At 38.2% G+C, this 24293-nt stretch overlaps 3 protein-coding genes across 5 annotated transcripts; 1 reads left to right on the forward strand and 2 right to left on the reverse strand.

Annotated features, from left to right (window-relative positions):
* Window positions 1-634: 634 nt before the first annotated feature.
* Window positions 635-5638, reverse strand: LOC140952759 (zinc finger HIT domain-containing protein 3-like). 3 transcript variants are annotated; one of them, XM_073402203.1, is made up of 5 exons: window positions 5496-5638; window positions 5365-5396; window positions 4093-4185; window positions 3929-4003; window positions 638-3010 (listed from the first exon to the last, which is right to left on the reverse strand). In XM_073402203.1, exons 1-5 carry the CDS (start codon window positions 5585-5587, stop codon window positions 2823-2825), a joined length of 480 nt encoding a protein of 159 aa, XP_073258304.1. In that variant the 5' UTR covers window positions 5588-5638; the 3' UTR covers window positions 638-2822. The 3 variants fall into 3 exon arrangements, with proteins under 3 accessions (XP_073258305.1, XP_073258304.1, XP_073258303.1); XM_073402202.1 differs by having other exon boundaries at window positions 640-3010; window positions 3929-4006; XM_073402204.1 differs by lacking the exon at window positions 4093-4185 and having other exon boundaries at window positions 635-3010; window positions 3929-4006.
* Window positions 5639-5733: 95 nt separating this feature from the next.
* LOC140952182 (peroxisomal membrane protein 2-like) lies at window positions 5734-18151 on the forward strand. The gene is made up of 5 exons (XM_073401604.1): window positions 5734-5875; window positions 13293-13397; window positions 14581-14743; window positions 15573-15692; window positions 15969-18151. The coding sequence occupies exons 1-5, from the start codon at window positions 5751-5753 to the stop codon at window positions 16035-16037; spliced, it is 582 nt and encodes a 193-aa protein (XP_073257705.1). The 5' UTR covers window positions 5734-5750; the 3' UTR covers window positions 16038-18151.
* On the reverse strand, window positions 17965-24287 carry LOC140952181 (ketosamine-3-kinase-like). The gene is made up of 8 exons (XM_073401603.1): window positions 24108-24287; window positions 23933-24016; window positions 22671-22774; window positions 21905-22064; window positions 21190-21240; window positions 20739-20883; window positions 19390-19564; window positions 17965-18100 (listed from the first exon to the last, which is right to left on the reverse strand). The coding sequence occupies exons 1-8, from the start codon at window positions 24273-24275 to the stop codon at window positions 18031-18033; spliced, it is 957 nt and encodes a 318-aa protein (XP_073257704.1). The 5' UTR covers window positions 24276-24287; the 3' UTR covers window positions 17965-18030.
* Window positions 24288-24293: the final 6 nt, after the last annotated feature.

The raw sequence follows: 24293 nt of genomic DNA on the forward strand, positions 1-24293 counted from the left end.
AGGTGGGGCTTATTAAAGTTTTTTTCCCCTGAGGATAGAGGATTTACGGTATGTTCTAAGAAAAATCTTGCTGCAGTCGGTCCTGCACTGAGACCAGATCACATCAGGCAAAGCCAGCGAGCTAGTTTTCAGGGAGGAATATGAGAAGCTCTTGCTCTTTTCCCTCCTCACCCCCTGAAAGCCTGCTCACTGGCTAGATCAGGCGCAAATTCTTTACCGGAATTTTGGGCGGACTACCTCTTCCAAGCTAAATTACTCACAACATATCTTTTTATTTCAGCACTGACGTTAGTAATATTATTAAATCACAAGATGAAGATGGCCATAGAACTGTCCAATTAGACTACCAAGAAGCAGTTGTTTTCTTTGGATTCTACAAGAAACAGTTAAGATTTCAAATAACTGCAACGGCACTAGAGGAAAACTCTGTTATCCTGAACACAGCCAACCTGACTGGTGGTTATTTTCAAATAAACCAAAAATGGGTTTTGTCTGATTCTAAGAATGGAGAGGAGGATGGAACATTCTTAGAGGATCATTTTACGTTCACGACTCCACGTATTTTATCAAGACTTGCTAAACCTCAAGCACAGGCTGCCCACACTGGTTTGTTGGAAAATATCTGGAAATATTTTAAAGACATCAAGGAAACTTAATGTACAAAATTATATTATAAATTATGATAAAATGACTAACAAACTTAAAGACATCCCTTTAAACCCATATAACGTCAATTGGTGGTTGAGTTTTCTACAGGACAGAATACAAAGGGTGGCAAAAAATAACGTTCTATTATATAAACAACAATGAAACACCAAGTGAGTTTTTGCGCGAAAACTTGATATCTTCACATGTGAAAATATCACCTTTGCTATGGCTACATAATAAATCATGCTTTTCACACCAAAAAACTATAAAAGTGAAATGGTTTGGTATTTCATTAGTGTTTATATAATAAATAGAACATTACATGGCCGCTTGGAGACACGAAATTTTGTCTTCTCGTGTTGAAAAAATATTTCACTCATTCGCTGCGCTCACTCGTGACTTTTTTTTTTCTCCGCACGGCCAAATAATATCCTCTATATCTGTGATTGGAAGCATGTAAATAAGGGTACTACACAAGGAAGTATGAGCAGCCCTTATTTATTAAGCATTTTTCCTAATGACTTAGAGATTAGTATGGGTGGGGAAACTATCTGTATTAAATATGCTGATGACTGAACAATTGTTGTTCCTGTGTTTAAGAACAATAACCCAGCAGCTGAACGTGCTAATAGTTTTTAGAATGGTCTAGTAGAAATTCAATGAAATGTAATACCTGTAAGAGTAAGAAGCTTGTTTCCCGTAAGAAGAGACATAACAATGTTTATAAAATGATTTCAAACATACCCCTATGCTCCGGACTCACTGTCCTTGAACTGAATTTCCAGCAAGACTGTAGATTTGATAAGCATGTTAAGGACAAGCTAACTAAGGCCAATAAATGCCTTTATGTTACAAGATCTTTACGAAGGGTGGGATGTAGTCAGCTTGAGGTAGATTTAAGACCATAGTTTTATCCAATGTCACCTACACACATTTTCTAGACAGATGCCATAAGAGGCGATACATTTCAGTTAGATATGTTAGAATTTCATTGGAAAAACAAGACCAGAAACCTTTTAAGAAAATTTCTCAACTAAGTACCCACCCTCTACATGATCGAGCAGGTCCCAAAGACTAAGGTCATCAATAATATAACTTATGCAACAAGAATAGCGCTCGCAGTCTAATAATTATTTATACAGAACATTTTAAGAATACTTTTATCAATAGACTTACCTAAAGACACAAGCTTATTATGTAACAAACCACTAAGTTTTGTTATTTATTAATTTCTCTATTGGCTGTTATATTCTTAAAATATGTAACATAAAATATGCAGCTTTAAAAATCTTATGAAAAATAACTACATTTATCTTTATTAAATACTATATCTGTCAAAGACCTAAAAAAAATAGTGATTAGAAACGACTTTAGCTTCTGACAGATATTTATTTAATAAGTACTTTCTCAGCCAGAAGAGTGTAGAATTGTGGTTGTGAGTTTGGTCCCTGGGGCTAGACTATCGATCACAGTTATTACATTACTTTACAAGATGGCACTGTTTTTACCCTGCAAACAGTTAGGGTGTAAGACCTTTGCCAACATCATTCCCAGGGCCTACAGAGGAAAAAGAGGACCCAGGAAATGAGGTTGGACCTTAACATCTTTGTCATCATTATCATCATCATCTTTATTTAATAACGGAATCTCCGTGCAAAAATCATTAAATAAAATAACATTAGATAAGTGTAGTTATTAAAATGGTTATAAAATTACAAATGTGAGACAAATAACTTCAAACTTGAAAAAACTTTAAATAACCTGTAGGAGGCAGCGCTCAAAAAAAGTACCGCCAGGTAGTCCGGGACATGTACAGATAGATTTTCTTGCTGTACAAGTAACTTTTGAGGCTCACTTGCCCAAAGGGTCCAGGTAATTAGTCATTCTCTAACAAAATAACTAAGATGAGTACAAAGTGGCCCCAGAAAGCATAATGTAAGAGCTCTTGTCCATAGAAAAAGCTGAAATTTAATAAGCTATTTTTCAAGCGCTGGGAGGTCCAGCTGGAGTGTGAGTTCATCCAGTCTGGAGGTTGTCAGTACAAGGTTTTCAAAACTGTTTAACTGATTCAACAGCTGTAGCCGGGTGTCAGATGTACAGCTGTTCTTATGCCATACAGCATAAACAAGAGAACACCATCAAAACAAACATAAAGATCATTGTATCATTGGTGTTCAGACTTCCATCTTGTTTTCATCTTGTGGTTCAACAATTCTTAAACATTCATCTACAAACTCTGTAAATATGGGAATTTGCATTGCTTGTGTGAGAAGTTTTCCAGGATCTTCTGAAGAGTCAATTTCTTTAATCATTTCTCGCAAGTGCTTGTTATGTAGCATGTTGCATAGTTCTTGGGAATTACCTTGAGAGAAATAGTTACAAGTCAGTGAAGATCATCAGCCATCAGCAAGTCCTTGTGAACCTGAAGTTTGTTTCGTCCCTAATATTATGTGTCACAAAAATTTTCTCACATTGTAAACAGTCTTACTGACTGTTAGCCAGCTTGATGACTACTATGGAATTTACATTCCACTGGGAATGACTGATAGGGACAATTCCATCATAGTCTACAGACAACACAACCTCATTTCCAGGGTTCTCTCCTACAGGGTTGTTGGTGACATTTGAGTTCTTGATTCTTACGTGAAGCAAATGAACATTGAACTGCAAAAGGCTTGAATGTGTAAGGGGGACATACCCTCTGCTTTTGTGAAATTAGACTCTCTGAAATGCCAATTTCCACATTCCCTGGATCAGTAGTGGTTAAATGGTAGGAGTCTTTTCTGATGTGCAGTACAATGTAAAAACAGTAATTCACATCAGGGCATTTACAACTCTCAAATAACCCTGCTGAGAGTGCAACATAAAGAGACCATCAGATTAAAGAGGCCATCACCATCAGAGAATACCAAGATACCAATGATAGACACTTGCGGGCATAATTATTTTTACAAACTCAGTAACTGAAATGATATCTATTATTATGCAAAATCGTAGTGGACAAGGGGACCAACTCTCAAAGGGATTGAAAAATCCGATCAATTTAGGTTCTGGGAAACTGCCCACCTACCCCTCCCTTAAGCTAACATAAACACTTACTTTTCACTTAGGGCAAAATGATGGCTTAGGGGAGGGGTAGGTGGGCAGTTCCCAGAAACCTAAATTGATCCGAAAAATCTTCTCACAAAACAAACATCACGAGAGATTTTTCCAATCTAAGTTTAAGGAAAGTTGACAAGAAATCATCAAATTTTTGGCAATATTTTTATTATATACACACCCAGTTTATCAAGAATATGTCCGCTGACTCTGTCTTCATCACCTGACTCTTCATCTGAACCAGAGATTTCACCTTCTTCTGTTTTGAAAAAGAAAAAAAATAATGAGGTGAAATCAAATCACATATGTGAACTGAAGTTTAAAAGATATATGGACATCGCTTACCTTTGTATACAGTACATGCATTATTTGAGCTCTTCTCGACTACTTGTTGTCTCTCTTCCTTTCTTCTTCTACTTTCTCTATCACATAAATCATCTACAATAAACAAGAACACAAAGGCTACTCTTAAAAATGAAAATGGACCATTGAGGAAACAATGTTAAAAACGAACAGTGACAGCTGAAATCCCCTCACCTTAGTTAGGTCCACACAAATATTATTAACACTCTAGGTATTAAGGCTTGGGATGCATTCAATTGGAAAATCTGGATTTTATAGATTTTGAAATCCGGATATATGATTTTCAATAACATGTGAAATCCAAGAACAGATGTAAATTGAGAAAAATCTGTCCTTGGATTACCTTAAGTTTCCTTCAGTCTTACTGGGAAATGCGAAAATGGATTTGAAAAAGACAATCTACATTCTCAAGAACAGCAGTCCAGCACACCCATGCATAGTAAGTAGAAAAAGACCAGTGTACCCGACAACAGTTTCACAAATCCTTTTTCGGATTTTCCAATAAAGTGGTAAAGAAGAAAATCCATGAAATCCAACTTTGGGTATCTTAATTGAAATCCACCTTGAGGCTGAATTTCTACAATAAAAGTTGAAATCTGATTTTGGATTTTGTATTTCGTTGCAAGATCTGAAATCCGACTTTCAAAACCTAAATCCAAATTTCTCAATCGAAACATGCCTGGAGAATACCATATTTCCTCTAAAAAACTCCCTAGCCTCTAATAAACCATTCCCATAACCCTGTGAACAAAGGCACCAACTGGAGGCTGGAGTGATGAAATAACAGAGATTTGCAGGAAACAGTCTACTTTGAAAAAGACTTCAAGGCTAAGCTTGACCCCCTATGATTGTGCACGCTTACTGGAGAGGAATGCAGGAAATATCTCTACACCCCATAGAAAGACACTGAAAAAAAATACGGTCTCTGGTCCCCAGGGGGCTAAATAGAGAAAAATATACAGATCATTACATCAGGTCCTGTGACCATCACCATCAGAAAGATACCTTTTCATATTTTCATCATTATTCACATTGCCAACCTTAAATAAAGAATTAATAACCCTGAGCACTCTAAGTATTCAGCGAAACATGAAATAAAAATTGATAGAATTATTCCCTACTACCACCACCACCACCACCATCACCGTCGTCATCATCATCATCACCATGAACAACAACACAAACATCCGACAGTCACAATGGCACATTACAAATGATGCTAAAATTCTATCGGGTAACCAAATTCAATTTTACCTTTATGTGTCTTGAAACAGGAGAGAGAACAGCTGCAAAAAAAGAAAAATAAATAACATTAGAGAATAGCTAAGCTCAAGGTTGGAAACATGGCCGTTGGAATCGAGGCATGTTATTTCGATCATACTTACTACTTTGTATGGCATGACGGGCATTTGTACTTATGTGCAGCGCTTGTACACACTTCACAACTGTTTAATTCTTTGTCAACCTCCTTCTTCATCGCATAGACGTTTTCGAAAATATTCTCGGAGCTCCAACCACGTTACCACGTTTATCTCCTTTGCGAGTCAGATTTCAAGAGACTGGGTTCTAATAACTCAAATTCATCCCAAGCCCCCACGTGAGGAACGTGAGGAGTTACGTGAGGAGGGTTCTGACAAAATATGGCGGCTTCCTTGGAGAAGGACAAATCTGAGGAAAAAAAAGACAAGGGGGTCTTGGAGCAGCTAGCTGTGAGCTACAAGTATTGTGTGCTGAAACACCCAATATTAACCAAGAGTGTTACAAGGTAAGAGAAAGTACAACAAACTTGAAATCATAAAAAATCAAATGCTGCATTGCAGACGTGAATCACCTGCGAGCGTTACTACGCAGGCTTCCTCCGCCGCGGGGAGAGATTATGACAGCAATTAAGTTCTTAAAGTTTTCCAACTGATTGTCTTCTTGCCCTTTCTTTAGTGTGTGTTCCTAAAAAACAAAAAGTTGCCGCTTATGTTTAGTCAGCTCATTTATTTGCATATCTACATAAGAGGGGGCAGGCAGGGTAGCCATGGGTAGTACTTGCTGTAAGACTGCCCAAAATGTCCCGGGCCACCGCCCATACTGTTAGTACTGTAGTAGTACCTATGGTACCCGCAGGAGCTGTGTAGTACCTGTGGTAGCTGTAGTAGCTGTGGTAGCTGTAGTAGCTGTAGTACCTGTAGTAGCTGTAGTAGCTGTAGTACCTGTAGTACCTGTAGTAGCTGTACTAGCTGTAGTAGCCCTGTAGTACCTGTAGTAGCCCTGTAGTACCCGTAGTAGCTGTAGTACCTGTAGCACCTGTAGTAGCTGTAGTAGCTGTAGTAGCTGTAGTACATGTAGTACATGTAGTAGCCGTAGTAGCTGTAGTACGTGTAGTACCTGTAGTAGCTGTAGTAGTAGTTGTAGTATCTGTAGTAGCTGTAGTAGCTGTAGTACATGTAGTAGCTGTAGTAGCTGTAGTACCTGCAGTAGCTGTAGTATGTGTAGTACCTATAGTAGCTGTAGTAGCTGTAGTAGCTGTAGTACGTGTAGTAGCTGTAGTAGCCGTAGTACCTGTAGTACGTGTAGTACGTGTAGTAGCTGTAGTACCTGCAGTAGCTGTAGTACGTGTAGTAGCTGTAGTACGTGTAGTAGCTGTAGTAGGTGTAGTACCTGTAGTAGCTGTAGTACGTGTAGTAGCTGTAGTAGCCATAGTACCTGTAGTAGCTGTAGTACCTATAGTACCTATAGTACCTGTAGAACCTGTAGTACCTGTAGTAGCTGTAAAAGCTGTAGTAGCTGTAGTACGTGTAGTAGCTGTAGTAGCTGTAGTAGCTGTAGTACCTGTAGTAGCTGTAGTAGCTGTAGTACATGTAGTACGTGTAGTAGCCGTAGTAGCTGTAGTACGTGTAGTACCTGTAGTAGCTGTAGTAGTAGTTGTAGTACCTGTAGTAGCTGTAGTAGCTGTAGTACTGTAGTACATGTAGTAGCTGTAGTAGCTGTAGTACCTGCAGTAGCTGCAGTACGTATAGTAGCTGTAGTACGTGTAGTAGCTGTAGTAGGTGTAGTACCTGTAGTAGCTGTAGTAGCTGTAGTACGTGTAGTAGCTGTAGTAGCCGTAGTACCTGTCGTACGTGTAGTACGTGTAGTAGCTGTAGTAGCCGTAGTACCTGTAGTAGCTGTAGTACCTATAGTACCTATAGTACCTGTAGAACCTGTAGTAGCTGTAGTACCTGTAGTAGCTGTAGTAGCTGTAGTACGTGTAGTAGCTGTAGTAGGTGTAGTAGCTGTAGTAGCTGTAGTAGCTGTAGTACGTGTAGTAGCCGTAGTACCTGTAGTACCTGTAGTACCTGTAGTACCTGTAGTACCTGTAGTACCTGTAGTAGCTGTAGTAGCTGTAGTAGCTGTAGTACGTGTAGTAGCCGTAGTACCTGTAGAAGCTGTAGTACCTATAGTACCTATAGTACCTGTAGTACCTGTAGTAGCTGTAGTAGCTGTAGTAGCTGTAGTAGCTGTAGTACCTATAGTACCTGTAGTACCTGTAGTAGCTGTAGTAGCTGTAGTAGCTGTAGTAGCTGTAGTACGTGTAGTAGCCGTACTACCTGTAGTAGCTGTAGTACCTATAGTACCTATAGTACCTGTAGTAGCTGTAGTAGCTGTAGTAGGTGTAGTAGATGTAGTACCTATAGTACCTGTAGTACCTGTAGTAGCTGTAGTAGGTGTAGTAGATGTAGTACCTATAGTACCTGTGGTAGCTGTAGTAGCTGTAGTACCTATAGTACCTGTAGTACCTGTAGTAGCTGTAGTAGGTGTAGTAGATGTAGTACCTATAGAAGCTGTAGTTGCTGTAGTAGGTGTAGTATCAGTAGTATCTGTAGTAGGTGTAGTACCTGTAGCATGTGTACTACCTGTAGTATCTGTAGTATTTGTAGTACGTGTGGTAGGTGTAGTATAGTAATAGTTTTGCATGACCGCATCATTGTACAGTATTGCAAAAGCATACCTATTACAATCGAAATATAAAACAAACAACACCAGTAATGAACCAAAAAAAATAACTGCATTACTAACATTGAATCATGTATTTTCATACAGGAGGAAATAAACTCCATAACTAACTCGTTTACATCATGGTTCTTCGAATCCTTTATCAGTTTCATGCTTTCTGGAGATGATTCCTTGTCAAAGTCCGGTGTTATTCGATTGATTTGATTAATGAATGCCTGTCTCTGTACTGTGTTGTTGTTTTTTTTTTCTGGTAGAAGAAATGAATTTTATCGTCTACCTGATCTATGTTCTCTTGAGAAATGATCTATTTGGTATCGACCTTGTACAATCAGAAGTTTGTGATTACTTATTTTAAACTTAACCAAAATGTTGTCATTCATCATAATGTCTTACCTGGTAGAGATAATCAGTTGTAGAATATTCATCTTTAAAAGTTTTATAAAATTCAATTTTTTTCTAATTTTCAAGACTGTGTCGCAAAAAAGATACCAGATATTTCTCTCTCATTTCTGTGGTATATCATCCAATTTTATCATTATCTAAAGATTCTGTATCTAAACTGATGAGATTGTATTGTTCAAACATGTTTATGAATTTGCAATAATATCCGGAATTATTCATAGAATGTAGATTCTTTGACATAAGGAAAGACTGTTTGACTATAGAGTCCTTATCGTTGGTGGTTCGATAAACAAAATAGTTCATAATGTTTTGATTTCTCGGGATAAGCAGCGGCAATCTACCAAGTTCAGCTCGGCAAGCTATGTTAGAGGCCTTATTGTTTACTTGTAAATAACGTTTAAAGAGTTTGAGGTGATTTTTTTTTCTATTGGGGAACTATCCCACTTTTAAAATCTTGCTCGGTGCACATCCCCCTTACCTTACCTTACCTTACCTTACCCTTACCTTACCCCTTAACATGGGGGATATCCAGTGAATATGATTGTGTCAAGAATTTGGGATGCGGTATGAAGATTAAGTTTATTAAGAACTGTCGTGTCTGCTTCCGAATACTAGAAAACGCCTGAAGGGCCTTCTCTTTTATATTAGTTATCATTGTCGATTTAAGGTGGCTTATAACAGTTTTCCGATGACACCATTGTCTTTTCAAACTTGGACATTTTTTACAACTAAAGGCATTCACTGGACGGAATTGATGTAATTAAGCTTGTAAAAACATTTTTAATGCGTAGTATAACGCGAAATATAGTGGCCAAGCACCCAAAAACAGGACTGGAAACTAGATCTGGGCTGGATCGGAAGGCAATGTAATAAGATGACAAGACACCCAAGACACAAGCAATGCCAGAAATTCAGAGGGCAGTCGCAGCGCAGCGCTGGACTTTCTCTACTTCATCAATCGCTAACAGAGGTGTAGCGCTCTATTAAACTTGCTGAATGGAGAGCTCGCCTTCAGTTTGAACACGTAATAGTCTTTACATGAGTCAATCAGGTGGGTATAGAGCGGGCAAGCCAATATTCCTATTGTATAAGAGAGACGCCCACTACATATGGAGGAACTCACTTATTTTGTTTGCTGGAACTTACTTTTTTAACTGGTTATAATAATGGGTGATGTCATGAACGAGTATTGTAGGAGCTGCTCGGAAGGTCTTTCATAATTGGTTGCGGGAAACAAAGATATGTCATTCTTTTGGGTCAGGGTTAGGCACCACTGGACCCTCTTGAACTACATCTTTGCGCATGTTAATACTAGGGAACCCACCAACAGGGCTTGTCTTTCAACATAGTACACCACTCTAGCCGAACAATACTACCAAGTGTGGAATAGCTGAACTCTTATATCCCGAAAGTGCCTCAAATCTCAAGCAATAGATACAGTTGTACCATAATATACCTAAGGATCAAAGGCTTTGATATAGGCAGGGAAAAGTGATTTAAAGGTGGCTTCGTTAACGTCTTTTATTATGGTGTGATTTCTTATTCTTACATTTCTTCACCTTTGGTCGAGTTTAATGCAATTTAACGATTTACGCAAGTGAGGATTTTTCTGGTTACCTCTCCCCATCACATTTTAGAATCCAAAAAAAACTTAGGTGACCATTTTTTAACAAAAATATTGTAACCTGGGAACTGATTTTGAAACATTAAAAATCAGAATTCGTAGGGAATTTATTAGGTATAAAGCATCGAAAATTGTAAATGAATGGAAGGTCCATCTAGGAATTTTTAGTCTTTCTCAAGCAAAAGAAAATTCTTGGCAATATTTGCTTCTCCGAACAGATATTTATCAGAAAATTGTCTTTGGGTGCCCCTGGTAGCCTCGCCGGGTCAATTTTGTGCAATTGAGCATGGGACACCACAGTCGTAAGAACAAGATAGGCCGCGTAAAAATATAAAAGCTAGAAAATATTCCTATATATCACTAACTTCATCAAATGTGTGTGAACCTTGATGTTCCTTTCATAAGCTTGTGCAAATCGTCTTTTGTACTTTGTAGAAGGTTCCATTCAGGACTCACATACCTATGTTTATATTCTATATATTCTCTCGCCCATTAGTTTATATCAATCCCTTTGAGTATGGACTCGGTTTCACTGCCTTACGTCTAATAATTATCCAAGTTTGGTCGATTGACTAAAGTGAGACTAGTCGATATAAATGCTTGGAAAATTTGCTGGAAGGTAGAAAGGAATCTTTACAATTCCTTACACCACTGGACGCCCCTACTAAGGCTGCTACAGCTACTCCAGATACCACAGCTACTACAACTGCTACAGATACTACAGGTACTACGGGTACTACACCTATTAAACCTACTACAGCTACTACACCTACTACACGTACTACAGATACTACAGGTACTACACCTACTACAGCTACTACAGCTACTACAGCTACTACAGGTACTACAGGTACTACACCTACTACAGCTACTACAGCTACTACACCTACTACAGATACTACAGCTACTACACCTGCTACAGGTACTACACCTGCTACAGGTACTACACCTACTACAAGTACTACACGTACTACAGCTACTACACGTACTACAGCTACTACAGGTACTACAGGTACTCCAGCTACTACAGCTACTACACCTACTACAGGTACTACAACTACTACAGGTACTACAGGTACTACAGCTACTACAGCCACTACAGGTACTATAGGTACTACAGCTACTACAGCTACTACAGGTACTACAGGTACTACAGGTACTATAGGTACTACAGCTACTACAGGTACTACGGCTACTACAGCTACTACAGGTACTACAGCTACTACAGGTACTACAGGTACTACAGGTACTACAGCTACTACACCTACTACAGGTACTACACGTACTACAGCTACTACACCTACTACAGGTACTACACCTACTACAGGTACTACACCTACTACAGCTACTACAGGTACTACAGCTACTACACGTACTACAGCTACTACAGGTACTACACCTACTACAGGTACTACAACTACTACAGCTACTACAACTACTACACCTACTACAGGTACTACACGTACTACAGCTACTACACCTACTACAGGTACTACACCTACTACAGCTACTACACGTACTACAGCTACTACAGGTACTACAGCTACTACAGCTACTACACCTTACAGGTACTACAACTACTACAGGTACTACAGCTACTACAGCTACTACAGGTACTATAGGTACTACAGCTACTACAGCTACTACACGTACTACAGGTACTACAGGTACTACAGGTACTACAGGTGTTACAGGTACTACAGGTACTATAGGTACTACAGCTACTACAGGTACTACAGCTACTACAGCTACTACAGGTACTACAGGTACTACAGGTACTCCAGCTACTACAGGTACTACAGCTACTACAGCTACTACAGCTACTATAGGTACTACAGCTACTACAGGTACTACAGCTACTACAGGTACTACAGGTACTACAGCTACTACAGGTACTACGGCTACTACACGTACTACAGCTACTACACGTACTACAGGTACTACAGCTACTACAGGTACTACAGGGCTACTACAGGTACTACAGGGCTACTACAGCTAGTACAGCTACTACAAGTACTACAACTACTACAGCTACTACAGCTACTACAGGTACTACAACTACTACTACAGCTACTACAGGTACTACAGGTACTACAGCTACTACGGCTACTACAGGGCTACCACAGCTACTACAGCTACTACAGGTACTACACAGCTCCTGCGGGTACCATAGGTACTACTACAGTACTAACAGTATGGGCGGTGGCCCGGGACATTTTGGGCAGTCTTACACCAAGTACTACCCGTAGCCATGGTATATCCTTGCCCATTAGATACTGCAAGCAGAACGTTGCACGGCAACCAGTTTCAAACTGATGAGTGACTTCAGTGCATGCGTAAGAGACACTCATTGCAAAATATTCGTATATAATATTGTACTAAATTTGGATTTCTTAAATTTAGTTGGTGGACTCACACTAAGGGTAGACCATTTCCAGAACTCTTTTGCAGGGAGAGTGGAGCCTCCACTTCTTCTGAAAAATTCAAAAACTGATTAATAATTCATAAAGAAAAAACAAAAAAGACTAATGTTTAATGAGTGTCTTTATATCTTATAAAGACACGGCAAAACTTTATGTCCGACTTCAGCTTCCCCACGTCAAACCACTAGTTAGCATCCCCCACCCCCTAAGTTGTATGTTCCACCATCTCTCTGTGTAAATGAGCCGTAAATGTTGGACTGCAACTTCTCGGTATTTGGTCAGATTGAAAAATCTTTAAATGGATAAAGCTGTTAAGAAGACATTTGTATCAAATTTAAGAAAAATGAGACAGCAGAAAACTCATAACTACCTTGTGTGTGAATTCACTGCTCATTATTCATGTAGGAATGAAGAAATGCAGCCAAAATCCACAATGACCAACTGATTCATTTTCCAAACAGTCATTTCATTAATAGAATCTTGGAGAGTTTGACCTGGCTTGACTGTAAGGGGTAAGTGAGGTGAGAAGGGGTGGGGGGGGGGGGGTGCTGTTTATGACTCTGCAGGTTCCAAATACAGTGCTGTGTCTGGGTTGCCAGGGAAAAAGTTGTTGTATGCAGAGGTTTGACTGTATCAATGGTGATCATTGCTTTTCAGGAAGTGATTGCTGGTGGTAAAGAAACAACACCTGGGTGATTTATTTTGACACTGTATCCATGTAATAAAAACCCTGTTTGTTCTTTTAACAGTGCTGTTATCGCTGGACTTGGTAACTATGTATCTCAAAGAATTGAGAAACGTGGAAAAAATGTACCCATTGAGTATAGACCAGTGTTAGCCTTTTCAGGATATGGGTGAGTATACATTCCTACAAAAATTTTTGTATTGAATTACTGGTATGTGCAATAAAAAATCTTAATCACTGGAATTGGCAGGTAAGCCAGGTTCCTGAAGGGAGTACTGCCATATATGGAATATAAGTTACAGGTCAGTCAGGTTAAACTTTTTTAACCTACCGGTAGGTTGATTCTCAATTTTCTTTGTCTCCTAGCCCTAATTTTGACCTGTAACATAAATTATACAGGTATGTGCCACTGTAAAGAGTATGGTTTTCAAACAGTTTAGTCTGGGGTAGCGTATATCAGAGAGTTTCGATCTAGAATAGCAGATTAATTTCCAGCAAACTGATCAGTTTGTTGAAGATTTGATTCTAGACAAGGAAAACTAGGAATTGATGTTCCAAAAAAAAAATGAAGTGGGCAAATCTTACCCACGACTTAAGGTGTATGGAATGGTTCATCCAAAAATGTGGGTCTTGGAAAATTTTGGCCCGATCTCCAAATCTCGGAAGTGTTTGTGACAGGTTTTGAAGTGTTGTTTTTGGGTGATTTTGTGTCTCGGAGTCTCAATTTTTTTAAAAAACTCAGTCTCGAATTTTGAAACCTCGCAAAGTCTCAAATTTACCATTCTATACCCCTAACTCCGTTCAATAGTAAGGAAAGTGCAGACCTCCATAATTTTTGGAAAATTGCGACTCTAGAATAGGGAGAGATTTTGGCAGTTTAGTCTATTTTAGGGTAGAAAAATTCATCCAAACTGGCTCTGGTATAGGCTTAGGGTTCCCAGGTTCAAGCGGCACATCCCAACCCAAACTTTCCTAAAAGTACCTTCCCTGGGTGCCAAGTTTCCTCTAGCTCATTTATTCAAGTACAAGAGTCAGGCACGGATCTAGGAGAAATACGTACCAATTTCCTAAATGAGCGCTGAAGGCGCAAGCTTCTAGCGGGGTCCAGGGGCGGGCTTCCCCAAGAAACTTTTTGGATTTTTACTCCTTAAAGTCCTATTTCCTGGGTTTCCGAGTCATTCAGACAGGATATTGGCCAGATTTCAACTTGGAAAGTGTTTTGATTATTAAAAACATGTTTAATATGAAAAATGTGACCGATTTCCGTAAAACGATGGAAACTGACATGTAGATCTGCACCTGCAAGTGTAATTTGTATTGTCAGTAGTATAATATTAACTCTTTCTCTACAGATTTTTTATAAGTGGCCCGTTAATCCATTACTTCTATGAGTACCTGGAAAAGTTTCTTCCTAAATCAACCTCATATGGTAAAGCCAAGAGGCTGCTGGTGGACAGGGGTGTAATGAGTCCATTGCTTCTATTCATCTTTTTTTATGTAGTTGCAGTTATGGAGGTGAGTGAACCAAAATGTAGCAACTTGTCTTTGTGTGCACCAAGTGCACTTTGGAAGTACTTGGGTAGCCTATGAGCAAGCTCTCTGAGGGTAGAGGTGGCAGCAGTGGGACAGAGAAACTCCTGGATCCCACCCTCCAAAGAGCATGCTCATGGGCTAGTACCTTAGGTCACCTTCACCTATCCTCTTTGTGCACATAAAACCTTAGGTGCATTTTGTCTCATCAGGCCAGTTTATCGTTGTTCAAGAGCGAGGCAAGGAGCTCTGAACCACTGAAATCCTAAGTGCTAAGCATTTTGGATTTTCTCAAATATTTTAGTTTCTCTTTGCTGTCTGAGGGCTTTAATCAAGTCGCCAAGGGCTAAAGCCCTGTGCAAATGGACACAACATTATTGGCCAACGACTGCAAACATTGTTGGATGTTTCATGCATGCTGCATCCACCCTGTTGAAACTGGTCAAACTTTGAGCCAACAACTCCCAACATTTCTTTTGTTCTGTGGTCGCCGAAGCATGGCACAACACTGTTGGGGCCACGCAGGCGCATTACCCATGGTCTCCTTGGAGAGAGCAAGTCTTATGGGTTGTATCCTTTCCACGATGCATTGCAACTCCCAACATTGTTGGGAGTTGTTGCATCTGTTTGCATGACGTAACTTTATTGCGTACTACTCCCCCCAGGGGTCTACTGTGAGTGTAACCAGTGCATGTTGGACCTGAACTGTGCATTTTAGTCGTGCTTATTATTATGTACTGTACTGTCTTGCTCATGCAGTATAGTATGAATTAATGTTACTATAATTCTAGTTTATGTATAAATTTCTTTGCAGGGAAAATCACACAAAGAGGCAATGATAAAAATACGACAGCATTACTGGACTGCTCTAAAGATGAGTTGGCGAGTGTGGATTCTATTTCAGTACTTCAACCTCAATTATGTTCCCTTGCAGGTAAGTTCACCTAGTGTTACTAATTAGACGTAAAGTTTTAATAAGTTCTGCGCACTGTTTTAATTTGAAGATAACAACCTAATATCACTATCTGCTATTAATAGAGTAGACAACTGGAAATTAAAAGAAAAAATCTAACCAATGTTAAATTTGTTCTGAAAAAACTTTTTATTCATAATATTGATTAAGTTTCAGTTCAAGAATCTTGATTTAAATTTTCCCAAATGAATTTCATCTGTTTTTTTTTAATTATACCTGTTTTTCATCTGTTTTCAGTACCGTGTACTTACTGGTAATGTTATGTCATTTCTCTGGAGCATCTACTTGGCAAGCAAGCGAGCATGAAGACTTGGTTTACTCCTACTTGATACACATTTTAAGAGTCAAGGAAAAGTTTTGAACAAAGAGAATTAGTTGTTATTGAAAGAGTTTTATGACAATCATCAAATGGAATTAACATTGTGAATTTAGGTTGCTGAAGTTCTTTACACAATGATGAGATAAACTATTCTGTAATAAGAACAAAAATTGAGGAAATTTTGGGACTCAATTTTTCTTGCTGTATTTTGACATGTTCCTACAGGCTGTCTATACATCTGTAACAAAAAAAGGGCAGCAAAATGCTTTTTTTTTTTTATGCAAAAAAACCTAGCCTCACTAACCATAACGAACTCAACAACAAATTGACTGGAATTTATTTTTAGTTGTTGATCATGATACCTTTCGTAAGTTCTAACAGATTGCAGAGGATAACTATAATGGCCCCACCCGTGGGACAAAATCAATTATTCTTTCTTCAGATCAAGAAATTTTCATCTTTATTGGCTATATTTACATTTTATAGATATTAATATTAATTTTTATTACAGAACTATGTATGTACTCAGAAAGCAGGGCAAAAAACTTTCACCTTTCCATTCATCTCAGAGATAAGCAGTTTTTTGCTCAGACAATGAAAACTCTTGAAGCACTCATTTTACTGTATTATTAGTCAAAGTGATGGTGTATTTTCTTCCAGATTTGAAAGAAGTTGATAAGGCGTATAAAATTAAATAATTAGAAACTTTCCAAATATAATCTTAAAATGTGAAATAAGAATAGTCATCAATCAAATTATTTTTGTCTTTTACAGAAAAGAGTGTGTCTTAGGTATTACAAAGCAGTGGTGTTTGTCTGGGTAGTAGTAATAATAGAGACCTTAAGATTCAAGGAGGAGGAGGACTACGAACGAAGTTTTTTTTTTCACGTATTCTCAAAAAATAGACAACCTGGAAAGCTTCATTGTGCCTTTGATTCACAAGAAAATCAAGTACTGTTATCTTTATTAAAGGAGGTTAAGCCCTCTCCTGATTGAAAAATGATAAAACTTCTAACATTTGATAATTTGTTTTCACCAATATGATATTCTCGCTAAAACTCATAGTAAAATGACGACAGCTGTGTTTTCCCACCAAAGTGATGCCGGTTCATGTGAAAGCACTTCTTACATGTAGTGTTGAGAAAATTTTATATGTATTCAATTCATTAGGTCTCTAATGAAAGATAATTTTTTCTTTTTTCATGTAAATACATATATGTGTTGTTTCCAATTGAAATTACATTCACTGGAGGCTCTATTTCATTTTTAACTACCTGTCAGTATAGATTCCTCTGTGTGTTTTTTCAATGCAAAATAAGCATGGGAATCTATTGCTTTGTTTATTATATTTACACAGATATTTAATAACCTTACATCAACGTGCCCCTAACAAAATAATGTCAATCTCAGTTTTGCAATTAAAATGGGAATGAAGAAACAAAGGCCTTACCATTTATAAATTGATGAAGAGAAGAAAATGTTTAGAGCTCTAGCTGATGCCATTATTCTTTAGCCTGAATTTCAGACGATTAGTTTGAGGCCTTTTTTACTCCCTCAGTGAGGGAGTAAAAAACAGAGAGAAAAACAACTTGATGTAATCGTCTTAAATTCAGGCTCATTATTCTTGTGTTGAATGAGGTACAAACATGGAGGAAAATCGATGTCAAATACCCTTAAGATTAAAACTGGTGGCAGTGATGTTCTCAAACAATTTGTACAGAACATATACAGTAAAAAATGAATGCCATAAGGTGATTGGCATGATGAGTGCAATTTGTGTGCTGTTAGGTAGTAGGTATGGTACAAATCAAATTCTCCTTCTTTTTTTGAATTTTTTAGTGAATTCTGTATTGAAGAGAGATGACCAAAATTGCTTTCTAAGTATACCTGTCCAATGAACAAGTGAAATAAAGGAACTTTTTTGCCCTGAGAACATCATAAACATCTTAAATTTATATTTGAATTTTACATAGATATTTGCTAGGAATTTTGAAGTAGTCCATGAATGATTGCTAAGGAGGATGACTTGTAACCTGTACCAAAGTGATTCCTAAAATGAATGATAAATACAATAAATTATTATGATCTTACTGTGTTCATATCACTGGTGTTTTAAAAGTTCTACTCAATATTTACTTTGATTAATCAATTTATTTACATAACTTTGGTTTGCCAATTTCGGCAGGGTCACTCACTGCCACTGCACATGTCACCAATATTACTGTAGACCCATAAGAGTCCCCCCCCCCCCCCCCCCCCCACGAGAGATAGACAACAACACCAAGGTCTATGTTTTCCACTGTTCTACGTACCCTTCCAGATAGGATGAAGGAGATGAGGTCAATGGCTTAATGACACTGCCCAATGCAGTGTTCTTACCAGGATTTTGTTCACTGGGGTCCATAGGACCCACAGAGAGGGAGAAAAGCGGGTCCTAATATTATTTTTAGATACAGGTTACTCAATGTTTTCACAGGTCTGAGTCTTGGATAATGGATAAAGACACAATAACCAATTAAATTTTGGCTCATATTATAAGGAAATGTAGGCATTTGTGGGTATGCTTACATACGATATGTAATAGTTTTTTTCCCTTCTTTGCACCTCAGGACCCCTTGGGCTAATTATAGTGTGGCATAATTTCTGGAAAAAGAGCAGCAATGCTGCAATGCCGCGGTTTGAACCAATGTCAGGGTTCATACAAAAAATTGCAACCATTTTTCAAGGACTTTTCAAGGACTACATTAGATTTTCAAGGACCACCTACTAGAGATATAATTTGACAGATTGTACAAAAATGTACATTCCCAGTCTATTCTAATAAGACTTTACGGCTTCAACTGTTTGCTTCACCAACTTCTCTACATTTCCTAAAATTCAAGGACTTTTCAAGACTGTGCGAAAACTGCATGTCCTTCCACGCAGACTGGCCCTCTCTCAACTGAGGTTAATGCCACCCCATGTCAGTTGATGAGTATATTGTAACTATGTTGTGTAATGTTTCAAATTTTATTGCACTCATTATCGCACTGAATGATACATTGACGTGTAAACACAATGTGAGTCTGCTGTAAACTACAAAGCATAATATGTCAAAAATGGGTTTCATACTTCCAGAGTTGTCACTAACATTTCAAGTTGCCCGGTGAATACAACAAGTAGGCAGGGAAAGAAACAGCTAGGGGTTTCTTTTGGTTCTATTTTTCTTCTATTTTCCTTTGAAAGTAGCCAGGGGCCACGTTCATGGTAGCCGGAGGAAATCCCCTGCCTCCGCCCCTTAATGACAGCTCTGTACTTCATTAACTGTTCTGAACATCATAACATACACAATTAACTTACCAGTGGTTTAAATGGTGAAAAAGCTGATACAATTGATGCCTTTTATTAAAGCCTTTTTCTTTGGGTATCTCCTTGTGATAAGCATCATAAAATGCCTCGGAAAAGCCACCAAACATTCCTGCTATTGCCAAATCAAATTCATGATGGCCATAAAATGAAGCTGGATCAAATACAACTGCAAGCATTAAAAGAATAAATCTGTCGTTTCAGTCAGCGACTGTAAAAAGGCCAAAAAGGGCTAACATATGCATTTCATGGATGTGAAAAAGTCAAGAAAACGTTCTGGTTTTGTGATTTACTTTGCCTAGTAGTCCCTGTACGGCGTCTTCCCAGGCCTTCTTGGCATGGTCAATATATTTCGGTGATGTATCTGAGACTTAAACAGCTGGGAGACCAAGTGACCTGGAACACATCAGCCACGCACAATATCGAGGCCTTGAGACTAGGCAATGGTTTACTCATGTTTTTAAGACAGTGCATTTATGGCATTTAAGAGGAATGCACAGTTCTAAACTAGATAATATGTGAAAGTCAATAGAAAGTATGAAAGAGGTATTAACTTTTTTTGTCAGAAATGGTAAATAGAAGGGTACTAAAGGGGTTGTATGTCAGCGTGGAGCATCCTCACATAACTCTTCATTGAAGTAAAACGCCTCTGGAGTGGAAACTTGATGTTTTAGGTGTTCAGGAATTGGTGAAAAATGCCTTTTTATTCGCTACTTGCTGGCTGTCATCATTGTTTGGGTTACCAACATCAATTTTCTCCCACCGATCTCAATATATTATCAAGGGAAAAGGTTATGAGAATTAATGAAATGATCATCTGCAGGAAATGCCTTGTCCTTAAACAAAATTCTGTCATCCATTTTTTTTTAGGAAATGTATGGACTTGAGCAGTCTGGAAAATTGTTTTGTAGGAAAATAACTGGGGGTTAAAGGATGCAAGGGCTAACTCCTTTACTCCTCTTGGGAAGAGACATCTTTGTTGACCCATGGAAAACAGTACTAAAATTTCCCTCCTCGCAAGCACTCCCCAGTTCTAGGAACTTTTACAATGTTAAGGTTCTCCAATTGGGAATTAAGAGACAATGCTGCATCCTCTTTGTAACTATAGTTCTTCCTTTAATGTGATTGAATGTAACATATGTATGTAGCATTCCCACACTGCTTGCCTCAAATAGCTTTTGCTAACTGCAGGCAGTGTGAATGTGTAAATGTATTTCTTTAAGGCTTAATAAAGTTGTTGTTGTTGTTGTTGTTGTTGTTGTTGTTGTTAAGCAATGTGGTGCTATCTTTTAGTTAGTACATGTATGTATTTAACAGTTTAAAATGATTTGTAGTTGCATTACCTGGACCATCATCTGTTTCTGCTGCATTTCCACTCCAAAGGTCCCCATGAAGAAGGGAAGGCTTTATATCTGGTACATCTTTAAAGAACTCTGGTATTTTTAGCTTAAGGCTTGACCAAAGAGATCTTGCCTCTGAATCTCCATACTGAAGATGTACATCACATCCCACATGTCAAATTGAACAGCAACAAATTAAACTGCTAATTCAAAGGCATTGAAACTGCACTGAGGGAGGAGGGGACAGAGGAAAGTGAGAACAATGTTATATTATGCTACTTTCTCAACAGAGACAACTACAGGTGGCTTGACTTAAGTACTACATATTGAGATTTTTGTTCCTCTGTCTTCTCTCTCTTATTATTCAGGATTAAGGAGAAGGAAATTAAAATCAACCTGAAGAGAAACCATTTAACAAATTTACTCCTGACCTATAGGAATTGACATATCCTACCTCTCTATCAATTAGGTCCATTTGCTGCTGTAATCTATTGGTGTAAAATGTCTACAACAAAATATGAGGCCAAAATTACTATTAGTTTTGATTGCAATTGCAGTGAAGCATACTTTGACTGTTCAAGGAGCTCTATGGTCCTGTTTTAATATTCAGAAGTTGTCCTATAAGGTAAAGGAACGTTGTCCGCAGCTGGTAGGACATTGCTATCGGCACCCTAAACTGTCCCCATACTAGTATGGGAACCAACAAGGATTCCAGTCTGACAGCTTGCAAAGGCTTTACATAGTTTTTTAATGAAAGATGAAGAGAGAGAGTCTGGCAAAGGGCTTATTAGCCTGTTGGCTAATCAAAAAGTGTGGTGCATCAGACACAGGGTCCCTCTCAAACACAGAAATGGAAATGACAAATAATGGCAATGATGATGATGATGATGATGCTGATGCTGATGCTGATGCTGATGCTGATGCTGATGCTGATGATGATGATGATGATGATGATGATGATGATGATGATGATGATGATGATGATGATGATGATGATGATGATGATGATGATGATGATGATGATGATGGCGATGATGATGATGATGATGATGACAAGAAGGACTGATTCAATTCAATACAGCTGTATTTCCTGACTTTGTTACCTTCCCTTTTTCAGGATTATTTCATTTCCGTGGCTGCAATTTATACATTAAAATGTCATCACTTACCACCCAGTCATCACACCATTCATTGTTTTGTCCAATGTAACCACAACATGTAACAGCTGGGAAACCAAATTTATGAATAGCTGTTGGGTCCTTCCCCTTTCCAATCCTGTTTTCCTCTATTTCAGCCTTTTGTAATTTTTTAATGTTATCCATATGTAGTCTGTGGGAAGAAACAGGACCCAGTTTAATTTAACCAGATATATAGAAGATGATACCACGAGATCTGATCATCTCTGTATGTTTTGCATGAGAAGGAGGGTGCCTATGATCCACTAATTTGTAAGATCACATGCAAAAAAGCTAGTATCTGGTTTTCTTTCTGATTGGTTTTGAAGTAACATGTATTATAAAGTTCTACTCTTATTGGCTGAAGGGTTTCAATCTTAAGAATTTCCAAGTCAATTCCCTAAAGGCAACAAGAGCAAATCTGAACATTCTTCAAATGAAATGAAGCTTCAGCTGGAATTGCTATACAGTTGCTAGTCGTTCAAAGATTAGTGCCATTTTATTGCCTTCCCCGAGTACAAATTTATTCTGGTAACAGATGTATTTCATACCCACAATCATCGAAATCTGATCCCCATCATGGCTATGAAAGGCTGACCAGACATAAGTTTTAGGGTGTTTGGTGTCTCTTTAACAAACAAAAATTTAATCAGGCATTTCATTCTTTTCCTTTTCTTCCCCAAAAGAAAAAAAACCCACCTGATTGACTTTGACTGACTGTTTATTAAAGGCGGACACCTCTAAGAGATGGTTGAGTTACCTTCCAAGTTGTGCTCCTAGTTGTGCTTGATATTTCCTCAAACCCTTCATATCAATATGTTCCATAATGAAAATTGATCCACTTCCAGCAGGATGGTCAAATATCTACTTTTAATGAAAAAAAAAAAATGTAGACTGATGTAAGAAGATGATCCCTACAAAAACACAGTTCTCTTTGATTGATGCTTTGATGAGACACCGAGCCACACAACTATATAACCTTTCAAGACTGAAGAGCCACTAAGTTGTCAAGCCAGAATAGATATGTTGTAGTTTATTTTTTATCTCAGGTGATTTTTATTTTTCCTTTGTTTCAACTTTATTATCACATATTACCTGTTACCTGAGATAAAAAATTAACTACAACATATACCTTTCTCGTTCTTTAAGACGCTAACCTTGACTGATGAGCCATAGAGCAACCGAGTCACGAAAATACATATCTTTACTTGCTCTTTAAATCTTACACTCTTACATCTTTTTTATGTCTGTCTTATACTTTTTTGTCTTATACATTTCTAGTTCTTTAAACACTTGTCATGACTAGTGAGCCATCAAGCCACTTCTGTTTAAGACCTTAAAATATGGCCCTGTATTCTGTAGTTGCTCCCTTATTACTAGTCTTATGTGCGTGCAGGTTAACCAACAGTCTCAGTCAAAATTGTTAGGACACTTACTTGTCTTCTTGCCCTCTCAGTGTTGGTGTGCAAGATTTGGTGAGTCAACTGCAATAAACAACATAATTTGGGAGAACAAGGAGATGGGCCACAAGTGAAAAAAAAAAAAACAGCGTTGAGTGGAAGTGTCCCAACCATTTTTGTCTGAGACTGTGGCAATCATTACTGCACACTTCAATATTATGTCAAACTGCAAAACAGTTAAATTGAAGAAGAATGTCCTGAAATTTTTTTGCGTGAGCTGAAGATCGCCTTACAAATCAGCTGTCGTACTATGAATGAATCCGGATAAGTTATGGAATGGAAACCCATTAGACTCCTTTGTTGTATGTTTTTGTTAGCTAGCTTTTATGGTCTTGACTATGCACAACATAGTATTCATATCATTTTGAACAAGTTTACTGACCAATAATAGAGACACCGCATTAATTTATTCAGTCACAATTTGCGCACAAAAAACAAAGGATTGTGCACGGTCAGGGAGCTTCCAACATAAACTAAACCACCGTTGTTTCCAACTTAGATGTTTGACGGCTTTTAAAATAAACAGATACGTAGTAGGTAGGCAGATACTAGATAGGCTAACCTTGATTGGTTTAGGAACTCGGACCGTGTTCGTTGGATAAATGGTTTCGAGGCTCAAAAATTCACCTTCGAACATTTTCGTCGCCTGAAAGGAAAACCAAACCAACTGTTTATTTAACAAGCGGAGAGTTTGACATAACGAAGGAGATTCCCCTCTATTGATACGTCAAATTTACCTCAGATTTCTCGTTGACTTTGACAAAGATCTTTCCATTTTCAGTAAGATAACTCTGGCCTTCGTTGATGCAACCACCAGTTGCAAATCGTAAAGGCTTTAATTTTGTTGTATTTAGCTCCTTCTGCAAGATTTCTTCAAGTTTGGAAACCTGCAAACTCCTCGCCATGTTTAAAGCGCCCGCGAT

The sequence above is a fragment of the Porites lutea genome, chromosome 11, assembly GCF_958299795.1.
Source record: "Porites lutea chromosome 11, jaPorLute2.1, whole genome shotgun sequence".
Classification (NCBI taxonomy): domain Eukaryota; kingdom Metazoa; phylum Cnidaria; class Anthozoa; order Scleractinia; family Poritidae; genus Porites; species Porites lutea.

What these genes read in the sequence shown, in the direction of transcription:
- LOC140952759 (XM_073402202.1), bottom strand. Translation starts at nt 5,587, where the DNA reads ATGAAGAAGGAGGTTGACAAAGAATTAAACAGTTGTGAAGTGTGTACA. An exon ending in CCGTCATGCCATACAAAGTA is followed by an intron (nt 5,397 to 5,495) that starts GTAAGTATGATC and finishes CTTTTTTTGCAG; the next exon opens with CTGTTCTCTCTCCTGTTTCA. An exon ending in TGCATGTACTGTATACAAAG is followed by an intron (nt 4,007 to 4,092) that starts GTAAGCGATGTC and finishes TTTTCAAAACAG; the next exon opens with AAGAAGGTGAAATCTCTGGT.
- LOC140952182 (XM_073401604.1), top strand. Translation starts at nt 5,751, where the DNA reads ATGGCGGCTTCCTTGGAGAAGGACAAATCTGAGGAAAAAAAAGACAAG. An exon ending in TTAGCCTTTTCAGGATATGG is followed by an intron (nt 13,398 to 14,580) that starts GTGAGTATACAT and finishes CTTTCTCTACAG; the next exon opens with ATTTTTTATAAGTGGCCCGT. An exon ending in TCAATTATGTTCCCTTGCAG is followed by an intron (nt 15,693 to 15,968) that starts GTAAGTTCACCT and finishes ATCTGTTTTCAG; the next exon opens with TACCGTGTACTTACTGGTAA.
- LOC140952181 (XM_073401603.1), bottom strand. Translation starts at nt 24,275, where the DNA reads ATGGCGAGGAGTTTGCAGGTTTCCAAACTTGAAGAAATCTTGCAGAAG. An exon ending in GAGTTCCTAAACCAATCAAG is followed by an intron (nt 22,775 to 23,932) that starts GTTAGCCTATCT and finishes CATTAAAAGTAG; the next exon opens with ATATTTGACCATCCTGCTGG. An exon ending in TGGACCTAATTGATAGAGAG is followed by an intron (nt 20,884 to 21,189) that starts GTAGGATATGTC and finishes GTACATCTTCAG; the next exon opens with TATGGAGATTCAGAGGCAAG.